The sequence below is a fragment of the Sapajus apella genome, unplaced genomic scaffold, assembly GCF_009761245.1.
Source record: "Sapajus apella isolate SASKATOON/1434 unplaced genomic scaffold, GSC_monkey_1.0 scaffold109, whole genome shotgun sequence".
NCBI lineage: Eukaryota > Metazoa > Chordata > Mammalia > Primates > Cebidae > Sapajus > Sapajus apella.
In genome coordinates this window covers 112,467-139,106 of record NW_022437049.1, presented here as the reverse complement: position 1 = coordinate 139,106, position 26,640 = coordinate 112,467, and the positions used below count along the sequence as shown (strand labels likewise).

Below are 26,640 nucleotides of genomic sequence, written 5' to 3'. Positions count from 1 at the left end.
TTTAGGTAGTATTAACTCACACGATTGATCACAGAGTCCCACAGTAGGCTGTCTGCAAGCTGAGGAGCAAGGAGGCCAGTCTAATCCCAAAGCTGAAGAACTTGGAGTCCAATGTTCAAGGGTAGGAAGCATCCAGTATGGGAGAAAGATGTAGGCTTGGAGGCTAATCCAATCTACCCTTTTCACGTTTTCTGCCTGCTTTATATCCTGGCCACTCCATCAGCTGATTAGATGGTGCCCACTTGGATTAAGGGTGGAGCTGCCTTTCCCGATCCACTGACTCAACTGTTAATCTCCTTTGGCAATACCCTCACAGACACACCTAGGATCAATACATTGCATCCTTCAATCCAATAACGTTAACGCTTAGTCTCAACCATCACATACGGCTAAGCAGGAGTCTAAGGCAGGAGGACTGCTTGAGCCAGGAGTTGAAGGCTGCATGGAGTCATGATGGTGCCACTGCACTCCAGCCTAGGCCACAGAGCAAGACCTTGTCTCTGTAAAAAAAAAAGAGGATCTGGGTTGGAGTTTGGTCAAGGAGGGGATGTTTCTTACTGATTAATTTTAAAACAGGTATTTTAACATTCTTAAATCTTTGTCAAAGCCTTTGTTCTCTCATCTGTAAAATGGGGATATTAATATCTCCTACATCTCCTGGGATCAAGTGCAGTGCTGAGCAACAGAAATATAATGCAAGCCTCACATGTCATTTACAATATCTTTATAGCCACATTAAATAAAAGAATTAAAAATAAACAGAAAATATTAATGTTGGTAACATATTTTAACTCAATATATTCAAAATATTTTCTTTCTTTTCTTTTCTTTTCTTTTGAGACAGTCTTGCTCTGTTGCCCAGGCTGGAGTGCAGTGAAACGGTCTTGGCTCACTGCAGCCTCCACCTCCCAGGTTCAAGCGATTCTCCTGTCAGTCTCCCGAGTAACTGGGATTACAGGCGCCCACCACCACACCCGGCTAATTTTTGTATTTTTAGTATAGACAGGGTTTTGCCATACTAACCAGGCTGGTTTCGAACTCCTGACCTCAGGTGATTTGCCCGCCTCAGTCTCCCAAAGTGCTGGAATTACAGGCAGGAGCTACCAGGCCCAGTCTCAAAATATTTTCATTTCAACATGTTATCAACATTTAAAATTAATTGGGCTATCTTCATCCTTGTTCTAGTTCCAAGTGTGTGAAATCCGGTACGTATTTTGCAGCTGCAGCACTGGCCACACCAGTGCACTGACTGCACAGCACCAGTCTAGACAAGCGACAGGACTTGCAGTCTTCAGCGAGGGGCAGTTCTTAGCAAGATGGGGCGGGGCTTCCCGGAGAGTTCGTCTGGGCTCCATCGGCTTCCGTAGGAAGGCGCCAGCCGCGGAGGCGCCACGTCCCTTGCGGCAGCTGGAGAGAAATCACTCGGACTTCCGGGCGGCTCCGGACCGCCATGGCCTTTACCCTGTATTCACTGCTGCAGGCAGCCCTGCTGTGCGTTAACGCCATCGCTGTGCTGCACGAGGAGCGATTCCTCAAGAACAGTGAGTGGGGCCGCGGGGCGCGGACTGGGGCAGCGCGCGGACCCGAGTGAGGCCGCGTGAGGGGACACCACTGCCCGGGACGGATGAACAGCGGAAGGCTAGTTCGGCTCGGAGTGGAAGCAGAGCCTTTCCTCTTCTCATCAGATTTGAGATCAACAGCCGGGAAACTATTCCACAGATACCCGCTGTGCAGGGCCCGGGGGTTGGGGTGGAGGGATACGGAGGTCAGCCAGGGCGCCTCTGCTTGCGATTCCTTCAGGTTAGTAATTTAATCGCAGTTTCCTGTGACTACTTTCTTTCTTTTCTTTTCTTTCTTTCTTCTTTTTTTTTTTTTTTTTTGAGACAGAATCTCGCTCTGTTGCTCAGGCTGGAGTGCAGTGGCGCGGTCCTGTGACTACTACTATTAATTGTCGAAAACCTGGGGTCTGAGTTTTGGGTTAAGAGTTGGGGGTGGAGGGGAAGGAGGCTTGGCTCATTTTGGAGCATCAGTAGTTCACTAACTGATGGAAGGCAGTAAGTGTTCCTGGGTTTTAGGAATTATGGGAAGGGAACGTGTTGGAGTTATCAGGACATCCAGCCACTCATGTTCCAAGAAAGTTTATTCAGATATCCTATTGGGTGCATGCAATATGCCAAAAACTCTGCTAGAATTTAGAAATTCAGAAATCACAACACAAGTTATACCTCCCAGGACCTAACGTTGTGTGCGAAGTATGTCCGTTTGAATCACTGAAACGTAAAGCCAGGAGCAAGATTGATTCATTTCATTGATTCCTTCAAAAGAGATTTATTGAGCACAAAGTATGTGCCAGGTACAGCAACTACTCTGCCTTTCTGTTGGAAGTTAATCTAAATAAAAACTGAACAAGTAACAAGTATAGAGAGTATTATGTAAGAAAGCGAAGTGCAGGCAGATACTACCTTGTGAATCTGCGAAAGCTTCTTGGAGGAAGTGTGTCTAACCTGAAATCTGATACATGAGTAAACATTAACTCGGTGAAGGTGAAGGGTTGGGAGAAGTTGGAAGGGTGAGGAGAGCTTTAAGCGGTGTAGACCTGGTGTGAAAACTCTGAGGCAGGTGAGAACAGGGTCTTAAACAAGACAGTGACATGACCAGATTTGTGTTATTTGCAAGATCCTTCTGGCAACAATATGGAGGAAAGATTGGAAGGGAAAGCAGTGGATGTGGGAAGAGCCATTCTAAATAGGACAAGTAGATGCAAGTGGGTTTCACAACAATAATAATGATAACCCATACTTATATAGCACTTACATGCAGGATCTGTATCAAGTGTTTTACATGTATTAACTGGTATAGCCTTCACAGCAACTCTATGGTATAGTTTCTTTTTTCATCCCCATTTTCCAGTGGGAAACCAGAAGCACAAAGAGTAGGTGGCTTTCATAAGAACCCACTGGTCGAAGGTAGAAAGTGGTGGAGCTAGGATTCAAACTTCATCTTCCAGTGTTCATCTGTTCACTGCTACACAGGAAAGTAGAAGAGATCAAGTTGGGGGTTGAACTGTGTCCCTCAAAAAGATGTGTTGAATTCCTAACCCTTGATACCTATGAAGGTGACCTTGTTTGGAAACAGGGTCTCTTTGCAGATGTAATCAAGTTAAGATAAGATCATACAGTACTGGGTTAGGCTGGGCGTTAGATCCAATGACTGGTGCACTCATAAAAAAAGAGAGATTTGGAAACACACAGATGCACACACAGAAGACCATGTGACAACCGAGGCAGAAATTGGAGTGATGCATGTATTAGACAAGGTATACCAAGGATTTCCAGCAACTTCTGGATGTTAAGAGAGAGGCATGGATGAGATTATCCTTCAAAGCCCCCAGAAGGAACCAACCCTGCTCACGCCTTGATTTCAGACTTTTAGCCTCCAGAATTACGAAAAAATTTATGTTAAGCCACCCAGTTTGTGCTGCTTTGTTATGGTAGCCCTAGGAATCTTACGTAGATCAGAAGATATTTTAAAAGTAGAGGCTGGGCACGGTGGCTCACACCTGTAATCCTGGCACTTTGGGAAGCCAAGGTGGGCAGACCACTTGAGGTCATGAGTTTGAGACCACCCTGGACTACATGGTGAAATCCTGTCTCTACTAAAAATACAGAAATTAGCAGGGTATGGTGGTGGGTGCCTGTAATCCCAGCTACTCAGGAGGCTGAGGCAGGAGAATCACTTGTACCCTGGAGGTGGTGGTTGCGTTGACGCCATTGCACTCCAGCCTGGGCAACAAGAGGAAAATTTCCATCTCAAAAAAAAAACAAAACAAACAAAAAAAAAAAACTGCTACAAACTGTTAGAATGGTCCAGAAATACTAATACTTTTCCCTCTAGAACTTTGTCTTCCACATATTATCTTCTCTACAGAGGCAGCATAGAAATATTTTGCCCATGCATGTGTTTTGAATTTGGTCCCCAAACTAAGGGAAGACACTACATTGGCTTGTCTTAAGTTGATAAGCTGTTGTTTAAAAATATCTAAGTACATTTTAAAATAGAAGTTTAAAATATTTTAAATATGTATTAAATATAGTTTATATAGGTGCTTTCCTGTTGCCTAGATTTTCTTTGTTTTTTATTTTTTAATTTGGGTTTTAGATAAGCAAATATAGATTTTTATAGGAAACTCCTTACTGGTTATCCTCCAGTTTTGCTTCTCTTAGGTGAAGCTGAGCATGTCCTTCAGTGGTTTGAAATTCTTCAGTTCTTCAATATCTGTAGCCTTCAATATAAACCTCAACACTCTCACATGATTTACAAGCCCACCATAAAGTACCTTTCCTCCTCCTCCTTCTCTTTTATCCTTTCCCAGTATTTATCCTGTGTACCATTTTTACCACTGCTGAGCCTTTACTCATCAGTGACCTTGACGTAACTCCTTTCTTTAATCGGCTAGCTCCTCAGCCTGTCAGTTAAGACCTACCTCTGGCATTGCACTTTCCCACAAACCATCTGTGACCCATCTCCATGGGTCATATCACCACTGTAGTTTCTTTTCTGTCTCCTCCAGTAGACTGAGGAAAAGGATCCTCTTATCTTTACAGTTCTGTCAATCAACAAATGTTTTCTAAATAGTTAAATAGCTTTAACATTATCATATTCTTGCAATTCCTGATATGAGGGATATGTGTATTTTTATAAATAATTTAGCCAGTATTTTCACAGTAATATAGGGAATATGTTGTGTCTTCTAGTTTTCCACAATTATGTTAATTTCCTTTTAGTACAAGAAAAAAAATGCCACATAGCAAAGTAGATTTTGATGCCTGCAAAAATTGTTCTTACTAGAGTTTTTGTTTGCTTTATCCAATATCAATTTGACAAGTGTTTGTCAATATCCAGTACTAGGTATATGTTATGAACACCACAATAGAAACACCTCACACATGAATCAGTGTATTAGTCAGCTCAGGCTGCTGTAACAAAATGCCATAGACTGGGTAGCTTCTCACTTCAATTTTTTCACTGTTCTGGGGCCCGGAAGTCCAGGATCAGGGTACTGGCATGGCTTGATTCTGGTGAGGGCCTTCTTTCTGACTTCAGATGGTCAGGCTTCAGGCCTTTCTCTAAGAATAGAAAGTGGGCTGCAGTTAACTGAGAACTTAATATATATTTAAATTACTTCAGTGGTGATGCTTAAATTATGTTAATTCCAGTATTGTAGAGTTTTATCTTGTTATGTTGAAGAGCAAAAAATTTTTTTTTCCTGGGAGTCACTCATCTCACATGTAAAAAAATATGTTTAAGCAATTTGTTGGAACAGATCTAAAAGAAAAAAGATTGCTGGGAACTATGGTTTCCAATAAAAATGGAGTGCATAGTATTTAAAACAAATCTTTTTTACCATATGCGAAATTGTGGCTGTGGATGGAAAGGATTGATAATTTTACCAATGATAAATTGAAACTATCAATACCATGTAAAGGTGGTTTTAAAACATAATTTTAAATGCTCAGTGTGACACCACAGAACCCATCCCAGCCCTGAGGATGTTCATGCTGTGGGGAGGAAGACCTAATTGCAGAGGGCTTCCTCTAACATGAGCTTCTACAGGCTCTCTTTTTAAATTTTGTTTTTACTTTTATCAAAGCAATATGTATATGTTTCTCAAAGTCAGAAAACTCTTCAGTTTAAAGAAAGTTAGAAGCCATCTGTCTCATTCCTCCTCAACTTGAGCCCCATTCCTTAGAAGCAAACTATTGACTTATGCTGTGGAAGGGTTTCACACAATTCTACCACCAGCAGCACACTCAGGCTTGAGTGAGCACAAACATACTAGTCCTCCCTTATTCACAGTTTCGCTTTCCACAGTTTCTGTTAAACTGCAGTCAATCACAGTCTGGAAATATCGAAATGGAAAATTCCAGAAATAAGTAATTTATCCATTTGAAATTGTGGGCCGTTATGAGGAGCATGATGAAGTCTTGCACCATCGCGTTCCATTCCACCTGGCAAATGAATTATTCATTTGTCCAGCATCTGCAAGCTGTGTATGCCACCTGCCTCGGTTACCTGTTAGTCACATAGCAGTTAATTGACTTGGTTATCAGAGTAAATGTTGCAATATCGCAGTGCTTGTGTTCAAGTAACCCTTATTTTACTTAATGACCCCAAATTGTAAGAGTAGTGATGTTGGCTTATTGTTCTAATTATTCTATTTTATCATTAGTTACTGTTGTTAATCTCTTACTCTGCCTAATTTATAAATTAAACTTTACCATAGGTGTGTATATACATAAAAAAAAATATATATATATATAGTATATATAGGATTTGGTACTATCTGTGGTTTTAAGCATCCCCTGGGGATCTTAGATACTTCTCCATCTCTCCCTTCTCCAACCAAATGGTTATATTAGAATTCCATATTTACATTACTATCACTATAAGTATTGCTCATAGCTGAACGGTAAAAAATAATGACTTTTATTCTTATAGTTGATTTGTGATTTAGGTATAGCATTCTAGATTGAAACTAATTTTTCTGCAGAGTTTTGAAGACATTATACCTTTTAATTTTCTTATTTTTCAGTGTTACTGTTAAATGTAATGCCATTTTGTTTTCTGGTTCTTTGTAGGTAACCTGATTTGGCTAAGCCTTTAAGGTATTCTTGTTATCTTTATGAATTTGAAATTTTACAATAATGTGAACAACATGAGGGTCTTTTTTCATTCATTGGGCTGTTTTCTGATTGGACCCTTTGGTTAAAAAGGCTCATGTCCAGTTTAGGGATATTTTCTCTTAACATTTCTTCAATAATTGCTTTCTATGTTTTCTTCTTTCTTTTCGGAACTGATTATTTTGACAGATTTATACTCTAATTTTCTTTTTTCTTTAATTTTGTTTGATAGGTTTTCTTAATTTCATCTTTCAACCCCCCTTTATTTTCGAACTTTTTATCCTAATGTAGCAAGAGCTGCTTGACCCCTGGATGAGATCTATTCTTATGGTATTGTGTTCTTGTTTCATAGCTATAATGGCTTTTTTTATTTTTCTACTTCTTGCATCTTCTCTTCCTTAGAGTCTCCATTTCTGTTTGATATGTCTTTCCATATTAAGAATTGTTCTTTTTTGACTATTAGCTTATTTTTAATTGTAAGGCACTGAGAAGCTCTTTGGAAGTTCTATGTGTGGGGTCAGGACTTGTTTACTGGTGGGTCTCACTATTAAGTGAAGGAAGAAATTGGCTATTTCATTGAGGTGAGGCTCCCAAATGTCAGTATTGTAAGGAAGTCTTTCTTCCTAGACAACTGGCCAATTTCCAGAGTAATTTTCTAACTTCCTGACTGTAGAATATAAGTTTTATACATTCAGACGTATGTGAGAGATAGAGCACATGGGCAGGAGAAGTCTTGCACATTGGTATTCAGACTCTTATTCAATCCACTCTCCATGGCTGGCTGCAGGTTCAGAGCTTCTGTGTTTCAGTCTCTTCTGAGAGTAAACAGCCCTTCTTCTGATGGGGTAAGAGAGGCACAGTCTAGGGACAGGAATGAGGGGAGTCTAATTGCTTTATATAAAAGCAATTTTATTTTTTTTTCTTTCTTTTTTTGTGTTTTCTTTTTATGAGACAGGGCCTTGCCCTGTCACCCAGGCTGAAGTGCAATGGTATGATCATGGCTCACTGCATTCTTGATCTCCAGGGCTCAAGTGATCACTACAGGCACACAACGCTGGCCACAGCTAATTATTATTATTATTTTGAGACTGGGTCTCACTTTGTTGCCCAGGCTGGTCTCAAACTCTTGAGTTTAAGCAGTCCTCCTTCTTGGCCTCCTAATGTACTGGGATTTCAGGTGTGAGCCACCATGCCCAACCTAGACTTTCAGTTAATCCCGGTTTTCATCTTTGTCACCTACGCTGGCATTTTTAATTTTCACTCACTTTTCTAGAGTTAGCCCAATTCACCTGTTTTGTTTTTTATTATGTACTTCCTGTTGGGTTTAAGTTTCAGCTTTTCTGTGCTAAGTCAGTTATTCTTCTTCCAGTTTTTTTTCTTATTTTCCAAATTTTGAAAGACTTCTCTTTCCTGGAGATTTCTTTCTTGTTAACTTATCCTTTCATTGTGATTTTTGGTAGAGTTTCCAGAGAAGGCCAAGAAAAAAGCTTTTTTGTTTACCTCAGAACCAGGCTGCTTTCTTATTGTGTAAAGCTATTATTTTAGGTTTATATGAGTTAAGAAATCTTCCCAGTCATTCTGTCTTTCCATAGACATTTTCCTGTAGATGTTACCCAGTTTAGAAGGTGACACAACTGATGGTGATCATTTTGTGTGTCGTATATGGCTAAAGAGATTAATATTCAGTAGCTTTTACCATGCTATAATTAGTTAAAGGCCAATCATCTTTGATTTTAAGATTACAAAAAGAGGACTGCCATTTAGAGAATACCAATTGAGCTACCTAAAAGAATGAAAGAGAAATATATGGAAGAAAGAAGTTAGAGTAAAACATGTACTACACTGAAAGAAAATGTTGGAGAAGCAGTATTTGCTTGCCAGAAAGATAAGTAGACTCAGAAATGAGGGTGATGTTGCCCAGGCAAGATCCAGGTATATTTTGTGTCCTTGCTTCTGCAGTGCACATTTTTCACATCTTAACATTTCTGAAATGTTTTTTTTAACTTGGGTAGATGTGTACATTTAATATTGGAGGATTTCTTCCCCCCACCCTCAAATCTACCATTGAATGATACGTTTATTTTATAATTCATGTGTCTTAAAAATGAAGAAGTAGGCTGGGTATGGTGGCTCATGCCCGTAATCCCAGCACTTTGGGAGGCTGAGGTGGGAGGATTGTTTAAGCCCTGAAGTTTGAAACCACATAGTGAGAACTCATCTCTGTTTATATATACACACATATATATATATATATATATATATATACACACATATATATATACGCACGTATATATATATACACATATATATATATACGCACATATATATATATATATATACACACAATGAAATAGAGTTCTTGGAAGTCTTGTTTATGATCCTAGAATTTACCTTATCTTATCCACAATTAACTCAGTTTATTCTTATTTAGTTTAATGTCACAGACATTTGCTAAGTACTTGCTGTAAGGTGGGGAGTGGGGAAGAGCAGAAAGTTAAAGAAAGATGGCTAAATTGTAGTCCTTATCCTCCAGGAATCTGTAATCTTTTTTTTTTTTTTTTTTTTAAATCACCAAGGGAATTTGTAATCTATGAGGAGACACCTGAAAACAACTAACCAAGTAGGAGAGCAAAGTCAATACAATCAGTAGATTATTTGGGTAGCAAAGAGAAAGGTTTATTCTGACATGTAAGTGGGAGTTAGGAAAGGCCCTGACATTGAAGTCAGACCTAGATCAGAAGCTGCCTTTATCATGTACAGCCAACCAGGTGCGGTGACTCATGCCTGTAATCCCAGCGCTTTGGGAGGCCCAGGTAGGTGGATCGCTTGAGTCCAGGAGTTCAAGACCAGCCTGAGTGAGATGATAAAGCCCTGTGTCTATAAATAAAGTACAAAAATTAGCTGGATGTGTTTGCATGTGCCTATAATCCCAACTATTTGGGAGGCTGAGGCAGAAAGAGCACTTGAGCCTGGGAGGTGGAGGTTGCAGTGAGCTGAGATTGTGCCACTGCACTCCAGCCTGGACAACGAGTGAAACCCTGTTGTACAGCAACATGTACAGCAATTAGAGAGTAATTCAGGGGTCCCCAACCCCCAGGCCATGGACCTATTAGGACCTGGACCACCCAGCAGGAGATAAGTGGCAGGCAAGTGAGCTAAACTTCATCTGTATTTATAGTCCCTCCCCATGGCTTACATTAGTGCTTGAGCTCTGCCTCCTGTTATGTAAGCAGTGGCATTAGATTCTCATAGGAACATTAATCCTGTTGTGAACTGTGCATGTGAGGGATCTACGTTGCGTACTCCTTATAAGAATCTAATGCCTGATGATCTATCACTGTCTCCCATCACTCCCAGATGGGACTGTCTAGTTGCCTGAAAACAAACTCAGGGCTCTCACTGATTCTACGTTATGGTGAGCTATATGATTATTTCATTATATATTACAGTGTAATAATAGAAATAAAGTACACAATAAATGTAATGCGCTTGAATCATCCTCAAACCACCACCACCCCCAACCCCTGTCTGTGGAAAAACTGTCTTCCATGAAACTGGTCCCTGGTGCCACAAAGGTTGGGGACCGCTGGAGTAACTGACTTCGAATAGGAATACTTGGAGGCTTATGGTAGGATATAGAACTAGAATGTCAATTTAAGGAGTTTGATCTTTATTCAGTAGGCAATGGGAATCAAGGTAGCAAGATCTAACCTTTAAGGGAGAAAACTTACGGGGTTGAGACATCAAGATCACAGGAATATCTGTTGAAAGAGTCTTGCAAGAAATAGTAAAGGCTGTGATAGTGACAACTGTGATGGTAGTTATACTATGGGAGTCCAAAAAAGAACGAAACCCCTGTGGACTGGAAGGGCTATAAGCAGAGCCTGAGCTAGGTTCTGTGAAGAGTGAGTAGGAGTCAACAACAGCCCTGTTGTAAACTTGAATTTTAAATTAGTTTTATTATACCACAGCATATCTCAGTGACAACAAAGCAAACAACCTTTATTTAGCATTTTATTTCAACCAAATAAAAGTTGATTGAAAGTGAAATCTTATTTCCCGATATTTGAGTCTTTCAGGTATATATATTTTAAAAAAACTGTTCTCTTCAAGTTTAAGGGTTAGCGTGTCAGGAATTAATTAAGCCCTGTAGTCATACGAGATAGGAAAAAGTGGACCTGAAAATGAGGACAAGAGAAGGACAAATTGCAGAAATGAGGACATGAAACTCTTCAGAAGAATGTGTCACACAATAGAAGGAGTATTAGCGCATAAGGGTAAAGAAATAATGATTTGTAGTGTCACAGAAAAATGGCAAAAGAATGTAAAAGAGTCATTTATAGATGATAAGAGGGGTAGTAGGCTAAAATTCCTCGAGTCAAAATTAATAAATTAAGACAAATTATTAAGGAAAAAGAGAAAAAAGATATGTTCTGCTGGCAGACTAGAGCATGCTTTGGAAGCCCAACCAAGCTGTTACAGGTTTGGATCATAATCCCAAAAGACACAGTCCTGGATGCCATGATTCCTAATGTCTTGAATCTCAAAAGATTAAAATCCCAAATCTTGAAAGAAGATTTTCAACTCTTGTCAATTTTGGGGAAGGGATTAGTGTGTTTTGGGTATAAGCAGGATAGTTATATCATGGTAGGTGCATCATGTTAGGCAGAACTATTACCTTGTTCTTGTCTTTATTTTCATTGGGTGGAAAATTCAGGTGAGTGGATTGACTACTAGATGTTGCAGTGCTAAAAAGTTAGGCTTAAAAAGGTGTCACCTGCATTAGCATTCCTTCCAGCTGATGGTATTCCTGGAACTTTGAATGAATTAAAGCCACTTTTGCCAGAAGAAGGCAGTGAAGTTACTGACTGGTTCAAAAATAATTATGTGTGTGCCTGTAGGCCCAGCAACTTGGCCGGGCACAGTGGCTCACGCCTGTAATCCCAGCACTTTGAGAGGCCGAGGCGGGGGGATCACAAGATCAGGAGTTCAAGACCAGCCTGGTCAACATGGTAAAACTGCATCTCTACTAAAAATGCAAAAATTAGCTGGGCGTGGTGGTGAGCACCTGTAATCCCAGCTACCTAGGAGGATGAGGCAGAGAACTGCTTGAACCCAGGGGGCGGAGGTTGCAGTGAGCTGAGATCATGCCATTGCACTCCAGCCTGGGTGAAAGAGCAAGGCTCCGTCTCAAAAAAAAAAAAAAGAAAAGAAAAAATTGTGTGCATAGTAGGGTAAGAAGACAGTGGTGCAACAGTGTTGCTACTTGATCACCAGTGGATTTCTGGATGCCTAAAACAACATAGAAGCATGGCACAGAGGATGGGAACTTTTAATAGGGAAAGCTCATGTTGATACATATCAAACCATAGAATAATTTCAAAAAGAGCAGTGCCACCTAGAAAATGAATGTGAGCAGTATGTCTGAGGAAAACCAGGTCCTAAAAGAAAAAAAAAAGCAGCTATTCATTGTGATACAAGACATCAAAATATAGTTAATGATGGAGAAAGCCAACTAGCTCTTAAGGAATATTTCCAGGCAATTGCCCATAATCTATCCCTGTAATAATATATTGTCATATGTCAGATTTTTTCAGCTTTTTTTCTTTTTCAATTGTTTTTACTATTTTAAATTGTCAGCATTGGTTTTTACAATTCCCAATGCTATGTATTTCATCTTTACATCATTTGCAATACTGGAGGTATAAACTGTGTAGAGACTTTGAGAGAGTTGTGATTTGTTTTATGCATTCTTTGCAAACTTGGCTGCAAAAGGACATTACCACAGTGTTGACTTTGGGTATCCGCATCGTGCATGTATGTGAAAACATGCTCAGTAAATGAAGAAAGGTTATTTCTGTATATTTGTATGCAATTGTGAAAAAGAAAATTTCTTGTGATCTCAGCTCTTTGGGCAATTGCATATGTACTGGTGACCCATTGTATTTTTCATTGATCCTGTCAAAAGACTTAGGTTGTTTGTCACGGTGTTTCAGAGGACCACAGTTATAAAGCTAGGTTAACACACTTAGCAACCATAGTGATAATGTGTTTATACATTTTCCTTTTTGGCCTATTTCTTTGTGAATATGGTTCACCTGCTCGTGGCTGTTATATCTGTGGGACTGCCATTAGTATACCTTAGTGCCTCAAAAATATATATGCTGTCATTGCCCATTTTATTGTGTAAAGTGGCCTTTGAAGTGTTCTATTGTGTTTTTATTTTCTCAAATAACACATTTGCCTCTTTTTAAAACTTTTTAAATTGAGACAGGGTCTCACTCTGTCACCAGGCTGGAGTGCAGTCATGTGATCATGGCTTACTGCAGCCTCGACCTTCCCCGGGTTCAGGTGATCCTCCCACCTCAGCCTCTGGAGTAGCTAGGACTATAGGCGCACACCATCACAACCAACTAATTTTTGTATTTTTAATAGAGATGGGGTTTCACCATGTTACCCAGGCTGGTCTCAAACTCCTGGGCTCAAGTGATCCACCCACCTTGACCTCCCAAAGTGATGGAATTAGAGGCATGAGCCACTGTACCCAGCCCCCGAAAATTCTTTAAAAGATAACTCCCCTTTTAAAAATGTAAATGAGGGCTGGGTGTGGTGACTCATGCATGTAATCTTAGCACTTTGGGAGGCCAAGGTGGGTAGATCACTTGAGCCCAGGAGTTCGAGATCAGCCTGGGTAACATGGCAAAACCCTGTCTCTACTAAAAATCCAAAAATTAGCCAGGTGTGGTGGTGTGTGCCTATAGTCCCAGCTACTCAGGAGGCTGAGGTGGGAGGATCACCTGAACCTGGGGAGGTTGAGGCCGCGGTGAGCCATGATCATACCACTGCACTCCAGCCTAGGTGACTCCAGCGGGGCAACAGAGTAAAACCCTGTCTCAATTAAAATAATAATAAAAGAAATATGTAGGCCAAATGTGGTGGCTCGTACCTGTAATCTCAGCACTTTGGGCGGCTGAGATGGAGGATCACTTAAGACTAGCCTAGGCAGTAAAGGGAGACCCTGTCTCTATATTATTATAAATGATTTTTTAAAAAGAATCAAATTATTCTTCCTAGAATTACATGTTTGAGATTTCAATGTTTATTGATTGTCATTTTTGGGATTTTAGACTTCAGGGTTTTGATCTGTTGAAATTTCAAGATTTGGGATTATGGCATTTGAGATTTGTGTATTTTGGTAGTATGATCAACTCCCAGTTTACCAGGTTTACTTTAAAAGTTTCCCCAAGTAATGTAGACAGTGATTCTCAGCTACAGCATTTTTATACTAATGATTTTGATGGATTTTTATAAATTCTGAATTGAGCTAATTATAATAATTATATAGCTTGATAGTATGCTTTGGTTTTCAGTTGTGACTTGAGAAGTATTTGAATGGTATTTTTTAAAAAGAAAAAAACAGTTACAAAGATCATCTTCACTAAATTAAATGCCATGAAACAATTTACACTGTAGTTTATTTTATAAAATCAAAGTGTAAATGAAGTGAAATGAGGGTGTTGCTATCAAAAATTTAAAAAACTAAAATATTTAACTCACTATTGTTTAAACTTTCCTTAAAGTTATGACTTTATGTCTTTAACAAGGTCTCAAACTAATCTTTTAGAAGATGCTAGTAAGGGAGCAAAGCAAGTGTGTAATAACTTTTAACACAGCTAATCTTTATATTATACAGTTGGCTGGGGAACAGACCAGGGAATTGGTGGATTCGGAGAGGAGCCGGGAATTAAATCACAGCTAATGAACCTTATTCGATCTGTAAGAACCGTGATGAGAGGTAAGAAGAAAAGCTAATAGAGCACTCTTAAGTTTTAATATTGTGGTTTTGTTTAAGTAGGAAAGTAGAATACCACATATGCCATTTGTAGTGGGTATTTTTTTTCCTCTTAAACATGGCTTTACTGCTTGAAAGTTAATGGGGTTTTTTTTTTTTTTTTTTTTTTTTTCCTTAGTTTGCCTCTTATTTCTATCTAAGCCAGTTGGTACAGAATGCTTATAATCTGTATATTTGTGTGTTACCTGTCACAGCTAAAAGACAAAATTATATTCTTGCCTTTTGGGAACTGTTGCTTCCAATGTGTAAAATCATCTACAGTATTGGGAGGCTTTCAAGAGAAAGCTGGGTGTGGTGGTTCACTCCTGTAATCCCAGCACTTTGGGAGGCTGAGGCAGGCAGATCACCTGAGGTCAGGAGTTTGAGACCAGCCTGGCCAACATGGTGAAACCCCATCTTTACTAAAAATACAAAATTAGCCGGTGACACATGCCTGTAATCCCAGCTGCTCAGGAGGCTGAGGCAGGAGGATGGCTTGAACCCAGGAGGTGGAGGTTGCAGTGAGCTGGGATCGCGCCATGCCACTGCACTCCAGCCTGGGAGACAGAGTAAAATTCTGTCTCAAAAAAAAAAAAAAAAAAAAAAAAAAAAGAGAGAGAAATAAAGATCTCATATCTGTCATTCTACTGGAAAATATTTTTGAGCAATTCAAGAAAAAAGAGTTCAAAAACCTTTTATTTAAAATGATTATAATTAGGGCCTCTTCTCCCTTTAACAACCTTGGATACAATGTTAAATAAGTTCATTTTTAATGTAGTAAATTGACATTACAGAATTTTCTTTGCACTGTATTTCTAATCTCAAGTATCAGTGGCAACCCTGCGGGTCTACTTCTGCCTGAGTCTGATGCACTCATGTTCCCAGGGTTGTACCAGGACTATCTACAGATGTTTCACATTGATCTGATTGTTCCAGTGCAACCCTTATTCCCAGTTATACAAACTTTCTTGAAAATAAGTTTTGGATTTCATGATCAAAAGTATTTTAGAATGTCCCCGTAATAATGATTTATAACATGATAATGATGACATATTGTCAGATATTTCAATCCTTCCTAGAGGCCAGTAACTATTTCCTAGTTTTTTCTCTGATTTTTTTTTTTTTTTAATAGTAACAAACTTATTTTTTTCTCTTTGCAGTGCCATTGATAATAGTAAACTCAATTGCAATTGTGTTACTTTTATTATTTGGTTGAATGTCAGAGGAAGAAATGGAGACTCAGAAGAAGACATGCCAGTAGAAGTTATTACTTCGGTCATTATTGGAATATTTATATCACTAGCTCACCTTGCACTTGTCAAAAATGTAAAGCTGAAAATAAAACCAGAGTTTCTATTTATCTGGTTTTTTTTTTTTTTTTTTTTCAACGTTGCAGTTATGGTTTCATTACCAAAAGATCAGCTCATGAGAGGCAGTAACTCTCCAGGACTGGAATATCTGATTGCTCACTGTTAATAGTAGTTCATGCTGTGGTGAGATTGTTAAAAGAGTGCAAGACCATTGCTTCTTCTTTTTTTTTTTTAAGATATTTTTCTATCTCTCACTTCTCAGGGATGAATTTTGTTTTCAAAGTTTTGAAGTTCCTTGCAACTTAGCTAGGATGTGAGTGGTTATTCCAAGATAAAATTTAAAATATTTTTTAAAAGTAATTACTGCACATAAAATGAAAAATAGGTAATTTGAATAATTTTATTTTAAACTCCTTGGTTATTTTGTCTATATGTTGTCTCACCTATAAATTCAAATTTATAGATACGATTGAGTATTAATACTCTCTGATTTCAGGGAGAATTCTGTTAGTCACATGATGATTATGTTTTTGTTTAACATTCTTTCCATGCATTTGTTATTTTATTAATTGGCCTGAATGATGAGACCAGACCAGTATCTACAGATTTTCATTGTCAGAAAAATCTATAAGTCTGCCCTTTTTACAGTGCTTTTTTATTTATGCTTTAAAAAAAAAAAAAAAAAAAAGCATAAATATTAGTCGGCAAGAGCAGTCCTAAGCAATCACAATTAAACTACTACATAAGAAGACTGTTTATCGTGCAGCATTTACCTCTCAAAAAATCATTACGTTTCTATTTCTTGGTGGAGTAGCACATTGTGGGGTGTGATTCTTAATTTCTCATTAAGTTTGACAATAGGACGTTCATGCTGGATACGTTGTCTTTTATTTTGTTTTATTTTTATGTCTCAGACCATCATGTGAGGTTGCTCATCTCATAATACAGTTTTATGCAGAAGGGTTGAAACTGTGTAAACGGTTTTTGTCGAAATTATCAGTTACAATATTTTAAAGAGGTACAATGGTGTCTTTGTTTATAGGAGAACATTTGTAAATAAAGTTGAATTTCTAAGTCAAGCATTTGTTTTTGTACCTTAGTATAAACCTGTCAGTGTTAACTGCCTTAATCTCCATTTTATGTATAACACCTTTTATTATATGTTCTTTGCTATAAAGTTGCCGAGTATAGATTTAATGAAAGTAAATATTTATATCTATTTTTTTTTTCTTCAGTAAATTAACTGAATTGCTGCCCTACATCCAGAAGACTCAGGAGCAACTTTTATTTCATGACTTAAGCTACTTCTAAAACTATGGAGCAGGTATTAAGTACCTTTTGGCCTTGCCTGAGTTAGAAATGGATGATCTTTGGACTGTGAGCTTGCAGCTAGAGCAAGGAATGTACCAGGGATTCTTAATTGATTACTTGACTCATGTGAATGACTGACTAATTTGGTACTTAGAGGCCATGTTATTTCAGCTATACAAAGAACTGATGCATGAGTTTGAGCTACTGAAAAGATTCAAAAGAAGCAGTTACTTGAGGGCAGGCCCATTTCCCCAGATGGTATGAGCAGTACAAAATTTTTTAAAAGGAAAGAAAAGAGTGACCTTGATCTGATGCTATTTTTCATGTAAGATATTACAGCATACCTTCATATTAATTCATTGTTGGGATATTGTCCCAATATTCTATCAGGGAACAGTCACAGAAGGGCCAGGATCAAAGTGTTCTGTGGCCAAGTAGTTCTGAGGAAAGTGAAGCACTGAACATCAAAATATGTCATATCAGAAGGCCACTTCATAATTCCACTTTTAATGTGGCTGAAGAGGGGTCTGTAAGCTTTCACAGGTCAGTCCTGGCTTCCCCAGAGCAGTTGTGATTCAGTAACCATAGTGTGTTATTTTAGTAGACAACCTAAGTGCCTGTTGGCCTGCCCACGTCCTCCCCTTTATCTGTTCTCAGGATTTACAATTTGTGATTATTCTGGACTCCAGATACTGATGATGTTTATAGTCCTTACGTATTCCGGCCCTATGTTTGCATGCGTCTGAACTGTGCGAAGGTTCTTCGCTCTAGTTTGTAGATATTAACCAAATTTATACCCCAATCCCTAATCAAGTACAGTGGTTTTCAAACTTTTATTGTTAACAGCAGACTCAGATTTTCAAAGGAATTCTGACATAGAACAGTAACATTCCAATATCGAAAACAGATGAGAGTAGGTCCATTTATTTGTTTTTAGTTGAAATAGGGCTGGGACTCAAAAGCTCACTATTCAGCCTCCACTGCACTCTGTCAAGCTTCCCAAGGCATTTCCATAAAACCCTAAATTTTCAAAAACATAGCTATAAAGTACCTTTTAAAAATCCCTGTTTTAGTGATAAAAAAGAATTAGATCATGTCTTTTGTAGGAACATGGAGCTGGAGGCCATCATCCTTAGAAAACCAATGTATAAACAGAAAAACAAATACTGCATGTTCTCACAAGTGAGAGCCGAATGATTAGAACTCATGGACATAAGGAGGGCAACAACAGACACTGGGAGCTATTTGAGAGTGGAAGGTGAGAAAAGAGGAGCAGAAAAAATAACTATTGGGTGCTGGGCTTAGTACCTGGGTGATGAAATAATCTGTACCAAAGCCCCGTGACACAAGTTTAACAATTTAACAAACCTGTACGTGTACCCCTAAATCTAAAAGTTAAAAAAGTAAAAATACAAATACTTTTTAAAAATCCCTGCTTTAGGGAGGGTGGGAGGGGTGAGGGATACAGAAGCTACGTATTGAGTGCAATGTACAGTAGTCCAGTGATGGGTGCACTAAAATTTCAGACTTTACACCAGTATATAATTCATCCATGTAACCAGAAACCACTTGTACTCCTAAAGCTATTGAAATAAAAAGCCAGATGAGTTCCCCCACCTTCCTCCCCCTAGGTGAGGCACGAGAATTGCTTGAACCTAGGAGGCAGAGGTTGCAGTGAGCCGAGATTGTGCCACTGTACTCTAGCCTGGGCTACACAGTGAGACTCTGTCTCAAAACAACAACAAAAATAACATTTTAATACCAATCAGAATGGAATTCTTTTTTTGTGAAGACTTCTCTTGGCCCTGATTGTTCATTGTAAATCAAATATTGTGAAAACATTTGGTGCAAAGACCTGGGACACAATGGGCAACGTCCATGGGTATCAATGGTCAAGGTAAGTTTTGGAATCCTGTTTGTGTTCCAGTTCAGATACTACTTTATGTCTTCATTCCTTTGGGTTTTTTGCCCCATCTTTTTTTCTGAATCCAGCCCCTCCCTTTGGAGGGGCTGAATTCCTTCCTTATATATCTTGCCTTTCATCAAGTAGATCCATTTGGAGAGGAGAAAGCCATTAGTCCTATTCCATTATTCCACATAATGTGAATGGAGCAGGGTATTGGTACTCACTCTTGTAATCTCAGCACTTTGGGAGGATGAGGTAGAAGAATTGCATTAACCCAGGGGTTTGAAACCAGCCTGGGAAACATTGTGGGACTCCACCCTGTGTACAAAAATCAAAATTAGCCAGTTGTGGTGGTGTGCACCTGTGGTCCCAGCTACTGGGGAGGCTGACACAGGAGGATCCCTTGAGCCTCGGAAGTCAAAGCTGCAGTGAGCCATGATTGTGCCACTGCACTCCATCCTGGATGACAGAGTGAGGCCATGTCTCAAAAAACAAAACAAAACACTATCAGTTACATTACCCAATTGCCCAGTCTTGGAGCCTGACAATTGATGCCTTCTTCTCCCTAACCCTAGTCTAATCTGTCACCAGTTTCTGTTTTACCCTCTGCTTTGTTTCCACACGTTCTAGTTAAAGTATCTCTCTTGTAGCCCTGCAGTGGGTCTCTTAGCTGGTCTCACCCATTCTGGCATCTCTTCTATCCATACTGCAGGCAGAGGAAGCAGTTAGAAAAATACATTTCTTATATTACCTACTTAAAATCCTTTGGGGATGTCTTTTTTTTTTTTTTTTTTTTTTTTTTTTTTTCTTCAAAGACCTTGGATGGTGATGCCTTAATCTGGTCAAAGACTCAGCTGGCTCATAAGAGGAAACTAGGACCAAATTATTTTTCCTTCAACCAATTATACCCTCACATAGAAAAGTTAGCAAAATTGAGTAAGACAAAACAACCTTCAGATCCAGTGGGGAGGAAAAGCAGAAGGCTCCTAGTCCAGGGGACAGAACGGGGACAGAAAAGCAGAAGGCCCCTAGTCCAGGGGACAGCTCCTAACAGGGCTGACTGCAGCCTTCGGTAGTGGGGGTGCTAGGTTGTGATATAAGGGTGGCATATATGGGTCCCCAGTCAAGGACAGAGCAGTGGTCTTATCAAGGAGTACAACCCTTGTATAAGTTGTAACCCGAGTCAGTATCCTATTATGTCAACACTGATCCAGAAAGTTGTTCAGTCATTTTCATAGTGCATAAGAGTGACCTTTCTGCGCTGTTATTCAGGTCCACACAACTTACTTGGATCAAGAGGAGACAAGTAGAGACCCCCACGAGTGTGGCAGCGGAGCGGGGAGGGAGGTGGTTCTGAGTATACCAAGATAGAGCTCCCCTGGAACAGGAAGGCACGGCCTGTGGTGGCTCTAACCCGGAGGGAGGCAGGGTGAGAACACTAAACTTTCGGGATCGCTGAAGCGGAAAAGGAGGGACGTTGCGGCCTGAGGGAGCAGTTAACGGAGAAACAAGTGCCAGGTGTTATTCGAGTAGCTAAGGTGGAAATGGCGACTTCGGAGATTGGGCGCGTCTAGTACGGTATGACTTCTTAAGCCTCGATAGTGAACAAATGGTGGAGGAGGGAGGGTGAAGGCAAAGAACGATACTCAGTAACGCTCGGGTCAACAGTGGTGCTGTAGATTGGCAAACAGCTACCGAGCAAAGGCAGGGGATTATTTTTCCTCGTGCATCCTGACCCAAGAAGCCGCGCCCTTGAGGGAGCGGATTCTGCAAAGGACTGCGCTTTCCGTCAACGGCGGTGAAAGCGGAGGACTATTCGGTGCGGTGGTTGGGTACAGGCGGAGGACTACTCGGAGGGGCGGCTGGGTACAGGCGGAGGACTACTCGGAGGGGCGGCTGGGTACAGGCGGAGGACTACTCGGAGGGGCGGTTGGGTACAGGCGGGGGACTACTCGGAGGGGCGGTTGGGTACACGCGGGGGACTACTCGGAGGGGCGGTTGGGTACACGCGGGGGACTACTCGGAGGGGCGGTTGGGTACACGCGGAGGACTACTCGGAGGGGCGGGGCGGAGCCGGGAAAGGCCGAGCTTCCGGCGTGGCCAGGCCAGCTTCCGGCGTCCGTCGGTCAGCTGTGGGATGCTCTATCCCGGCTGCGAGGACCCTGAGGGCTGTGCAGCTGACTGGCTTTGCGATCAGCGGGGACCTTTCCTGAGGCCGGCGTGCGGACTGTGGGTGAGGAGCCGTTGTAGGACAGAAGCAGAAGAAGCAGAATTGGGGCCGGGAGGCTGTAGTTTTTGTGACGGGTCGGGTACTACCAGCATCGCCCACAGGCCGCCCTTCCTGTGGGGCCGGGCCAGCCTGCGCTCTTGCTCTGTGCTCATCGCACGCCTTCCGCATCGGGACCGCCCCCTTTGCCGTGGCCCCGCGCGTGCGCACAGCTGGGCGCGAGGCACGTTGAGTGTCTCTCCGGGGCGGATCCTGACGTTAGTGCGCCAGTCATTCCTCGAACGTTGCTCTTGGAATGTATTTCGAAGCTAGCATCCCTCCTAGTCAGTTTGGCGTTTGCCAGGCCCTGGTACTTGGACTAGAACCGAGTACATTGGCGAGTCTTGAGGAGCCTTCCCAGCCAAGAGATGGGCGGGTGGGATCGAAGTTGAGTTGGTGCTAAAAGAGTTTGTTGCTGGGGCTCTACAGCTCTGGACAACGGGATTCTTTAGTCTAGTTAATTCACAATGTTTCTTGAACACTTAAATAACACAGTGGGAAAGGCAACACAGCCCCTTAGACACAGAGCTCAATAGTTTAATAGGAGAGGCGCGGGCTGGTAACGAGGACAGTGGGAAATGTAGTGGGAGCACAAGTGGCTCCTAGCCCAACTCTGGGAGAAAAGGAGTTGGACCCAGGAGGGGCACGCCAGGGAAAGTGGTGCTTATCTGAGACTGAGGGTTGAAGGGATTAGGCAGGAGACGGGAGGATGTAGTGCAAGTAGTTTCAGACGAAAGTCCAGCAACGAGCGAGGCAAAGTGTAGAGCTCTTGGCTGATTGCGGTACCATGGAACTTGGGTGCCAGTAGAGACAAATGAGTTGGAGAGGGTAAACCAGGACTCTGTCCGTCAGTGTTCATTGTTCAGACTTATTCCAGAGGACAGTGGGGAGACACTGGAAGAATTTTGACTGGAGAATGGCTGAATAATACCATCATTTATTAAATGCATACAGAAAAGTCCGGAACCACATAGGGAAGGAAAGAGAATTTGTACTTCCCAGGGGCTTTAGGAGGCATGTTCTGTAGAGCTCCAATCTCCCAAGGGAAAATTTGTATTAAAATCTCTTGTTTTATCTTAAGTATGCAAGTTTTGAAAGTTAATGTATTTTTAGATATGTTTTCTCAAATCCCCAAGTTATGCTTTAGAACCTTGCATCATATGTATCCTGTGATTTTTGTAGCTGTTGATATTTTCGTAGTGTTCCCTCCTTGCTTCCCTCTCCCAGCCCTCACATACGTAACCCAACTTTTCTGTGAGCAGAACACAGTTCACAATTTTTTATATGTATTACTTTCTTTAATCCTTTTATCAACCATTAGAGTTGTGTTATTTCTACATTAGCAATGGAGAAACTGAGACAAAAAGGTTAAGAAAGTTGCCCAGGTGCACCCAGCTAGTGAATGGAGATTTATACCCAAGCCATGTACGACTTCTTTGTTCTTGTTCTTAACCACTGTATTTTAGGGAATAATTTAGGGCTGGTAATAGGGAGGAGATGCAAAGCAGAGAGGACATTTAAGTTGTTGAAATAGTCTATGAGAGACGATTTCACACTTCAAAAAGATAGTTTTAATAATGAAGAGAAATAGGTGGATTTCAGACTGTAAAGGAAGTAGAACTGACATACTTTGGCATCTGGCTTGATGGTGCTGCCAATCGCTTATAAGGATGGCTGGGAAAGAGCACCTTTGAGAGTGAAAGAACTTGGATTGAGATGGCCCTGTGATATTCAAGCCCAGATGTCCTCTGAAGTATCTGGAAGTGCTCCTCTTGGGATGAGAAAGTTTGCTTTTCTTCTTTGCATTGAATATGTACCACTGTCAGTGGTTTATGGCTCTTGTAGGGGGTGTCCCATGTAACTTGTTCCGATTATGAGAGGTGGTAGATATGGACCCAAGATAAATTCAGGCACTACCTTTGAAGGCTTTATAGTTACTAGTATAACCCTTGAAAATACTAGTATAGTTCAAGGGTTATACTAGTATTTTACAATTACATTTTATCAAATATCAGTTTGTAGTTCAGGTACCGAGTATTAAACAGGTTCAAGGCCAGGCGTGGTGGCTCATGCCTATAATTCCAGCGCTTTGGGAGGCCAAGGCGGATGGATAACTTGAACTCACCGATTCAAGACCAGCCTGGGCAACATGGTGAAACCCCATCTCAACTAAAAGTACAAAAATTAGCTGGGCGTGGTGGTGCACATCTGTGGTTCCAGCTACTCGGAAGGTGGAGGTGGGAGGTGGAGGTGGGAGGATAACTTGAGGCAGGGAAGCAGAGGTTGCAGTGAGCTGAGATTGGGTCACTGCTCTCCAGCCTAGGAGATAGAGTCAGACCTTGTCTCAAAAAAAAAAAAAAAAAAGTTTGGACAAGATGAGAGGTCATAGTGATCAAGTGATCAAGTTAGTGAGGCTAACTGAAGAAGTAAGTATATTTTGAGGTATGAGTACGACACCTCAATTTTATTCTAGGCTTTAATCACTCTCAAATATGTGGTATTCCAGAAGAGCATTTTAGAGATTAAAAGGTATGTTCTATGGAACTGATGAAAGCAAAGAATATAGGCTTTTAAAATGTTTCGGTAACATTAAGCCTGTGTGGATGCTTCAATAAGGATTAAAGTGATAAATATTTATGACAGTTCCCTGGCTCCAAGTAAATGGTAGAATTCCTACTTTCACTGTTTTTCTAATCTTGTTCATATTTTGTTCATTAACCACCTTCAGAGGTAACATTTTTTATTGAATATTAGATGTCTCCCATAAAAGTTGGATTTTGAGAGAAGCAATTTTAGATTGCTCTGTGTATATGAAAAGAAAATGCTTTGCCTTTTTTGTCCATCTTTTTGTGGTGCAGTTAGTGTACTTCAAAGAATTTTTCGACTATTTCACATCCAGATAGAATCCCTAGGAATGGTCTAGTCTTTTGACGAACAAGCTGTTTTCCCTCTCAGGGAGGTATAGTTGATGCTATTGTTTATCCTTCAATTCAAGGTCACAATAAAGATCAGAAATAGAATAACATGTGGACTATTACAAAAGGGAGGATTTTGCCATTGAAACTTGATTAACCACAGCTCTTACTATATTTTTTTAACTTCTGCACTCTTTTTTCTCCCCCTTTCATAAGATACATTATGAAAGACAAACAGAATCAGATATTTACTTAAAATTCAAAATGCTTTGGAGGTGGAGGCTTTTATGCGGAGTGTATAGTAATTCTCTGGACTACTGGATTAATTTAGTTTTTTATAACTATTAAATGTATAAGAAATACCTGACTATAAGAAGACTCATTTTTATTGTGAAATATCTATACAAGAGTTTGTAAAACATATATGTTTTAAATAATTATATTAAAATCAAAAGCACTCATTCTCGCTGTCTAGGTTAAGAAGTAGAGTATCACCAGACCTTAGAGGCTCCCTTTTTGCTCCTCTTGGTTTGCATCTGCTTCCTATCCTCTGGAGGATAATCAGTATCCCCACTCTTGTGATAATCATTCCCTTGCTTCTCTTTACAGTTTTATCACCCATGTATGCATCTGTATTTTTGAGTACTGTAATATTAAACCATACTGTATATATTCTTTTTTGACTTGCTTTTTTCACCCTCTAGTAGATTTCTGAGAGTTGTGTAAAAGATGATGTTTATGAATTCTTTCTACTGCCTTTTTGTGTGTGTGTATAAATATACCACAACTTACTTATTCATTCTGTTGATGATGGACATTTGTATTGTTTTCATTTTCTGCTGCTGTGGAAGTCTTTGTTCATGTCTCATGGTACACTGTGAAAGAATCTCTCAAAGTGGAATTGCCAGATCGTAGAGTATGGTGGAATTTTAATCTGACATTACAACATGTGGAAAAGTAATCTAATCTGGAAGTAGAATTGCCAGATCGTAGAATATGGTGATGCCAGACTGATTCCAAAATGCTTGTATTATATTCTTTGACTAACAGCATATGGGAATTCCTGTTGACAACCTTTGGTATTTGCAGACTTATATTTTGTCCATCTGTAGGTTGGTGCAGTGATCTCACTGTGCTTGAAATTTGCATTTTCCTGGTTACCAATGAGTTTTGAGTATCTTCATTTATTTGTTGTTCAGATTTGTTCTTTTTTTCTTCTTTTGAAACAGAGTCTCACTCTGTTGCCCAGCCTGGAGTGCGATGGCATGATCTCAGCTTACTGCAACCTCCGCCTCTCAGGTTCCAGAGATTTTCCTGCCTCAGCCTCGTGAGTAGCTGGGATTACAAGTGCCTGCTACCACACCCAGCTAATTTTTGTAGTTTTAGTAGAGACAGGGTTTCACCATGTTGGCTAGCTGACCTCGGATCATATGCCCACCTCAGCCTCCCAAAATGCTGGAATAACAGACACGAGCCACCACACCCAGCCAGATTTACTCTTATGTGAAAGATATGTTGAGATCTTATGCCATTTTTCTATTGGGTTGTTCATCTTTTTCTTAATATTTATACTTTATATTTCCTGTAATCTTGTCTTTTCCTACATATGTTAGAAAAATAAGGTCTTTTTCTGTATTTTCACTCTATGGTGCTTTTGAAATATAGTTGAATTTATGTGTCTTTTCTTCAATGGTTTGTGCTTTTTATGTCTCATTTTAGAAAGCCTTTCCTGTCCTCAAGTCATGAAGATACTCTCCTATCTAAAAGTTTTACAATTTCGCCTTAAACATGTGGTTGTTTAATCTCCTTGGGAAAAAAAAAATTGTTGTGTATGGTGTGATGTCGGAGTCTAATTTCATTTTTTCTCATATGGATAGTCGGTGGTTCCAAAACCATATCACTGAACACTTTATTTTTTCTTTACTAATCTGAAACAGTGTTTCACATATCAAGTTTCTATACATATTGAGATCTTTTTCTGTATTCTCTGTTCCATTGATCATTTTGTCTCTATATGTACTAATACCACATCATTTTAATTAATTACAAGACCTCATTAAGCCTGGATATTAGGTAAAGCAAGGCCCGCTTTCTTTTTCTTCTTCGGTCTTGGCTGAAGTGTCTTGGCTATGCTTGGCCATTTGTACTGGTGTAAACATTTTAGCATCAGCTTATCAAATTCCACAAGATATTTTTTGGGATACAGGATCTTGCCTTGTTGCCCAAGCTGGAATGCAGTGGTGCCATCATAGCTCACTGCAGCCTTGAACTCCTGAGCCCAAGCAGTCCTCCCACCTTAGCCTCCCAAGTAGCTAAGACTACAGGCCCATGCCACCATGCTTGGCTATTTAATTTTATTTATGGGATTTCTTGCTGTTTGGGCTGAAAACTAGTATTTTGAGGGAGTGTTTATATTTGCTG

At 40.2% G+C, this 26,640-nt stretch overlaps 2 protein-coding genes across 4 annotated transcripts in view; both read left to right on the top strand.

Annotated features, from left to right (window-relative positions):
• The first annotated feature begins 1,344 nt into the window (after positions 1–1,344).
• On the top strand, positions 1,345–16,900 carry IER3IP1 (immediate early response 3 interacting protein 1). The gene is made up of 3 exons (XM_032259387.1): positions 1,345–1,541; positions 14,374–14,475; positions 15,672–16,900. Exons 1-3 carry the CDS (start codon positions 1,451–1,453, stop codon positions 15,725–15,727), a joined length of 249 nt encoding a protein of 82 aa, XP_032115278.1. The 5' UTR covers positions 1,345–1,450; the 3' UTR covers positions 15,728–16,900.
• A 4,218-nt stretch (positions 16,901–21,118) lies between these two features.
• Positions 21,119–26,640, top strand: part of HDHD2 (haloacid dehalogenase like hydrolase domain containing 2) — a 46,715-nt gene continuing 41,193 nt past the window's right edge. For 2 of the 3 annotated variants that reach the window (XM_032259384.1, XM_032259386.1), the window contains exon 1: positions 21,119–21,271. The gene's annotated coding sequence lies outside the window, so the exon portion shown is untranslated. Of the gene's footprint in view, positions 21,272–21,453; positions 21,589–26,640 lie in introns of those variants that run through there. The other variant, XM_032259385.1, reaches the window with a different exon arrangement.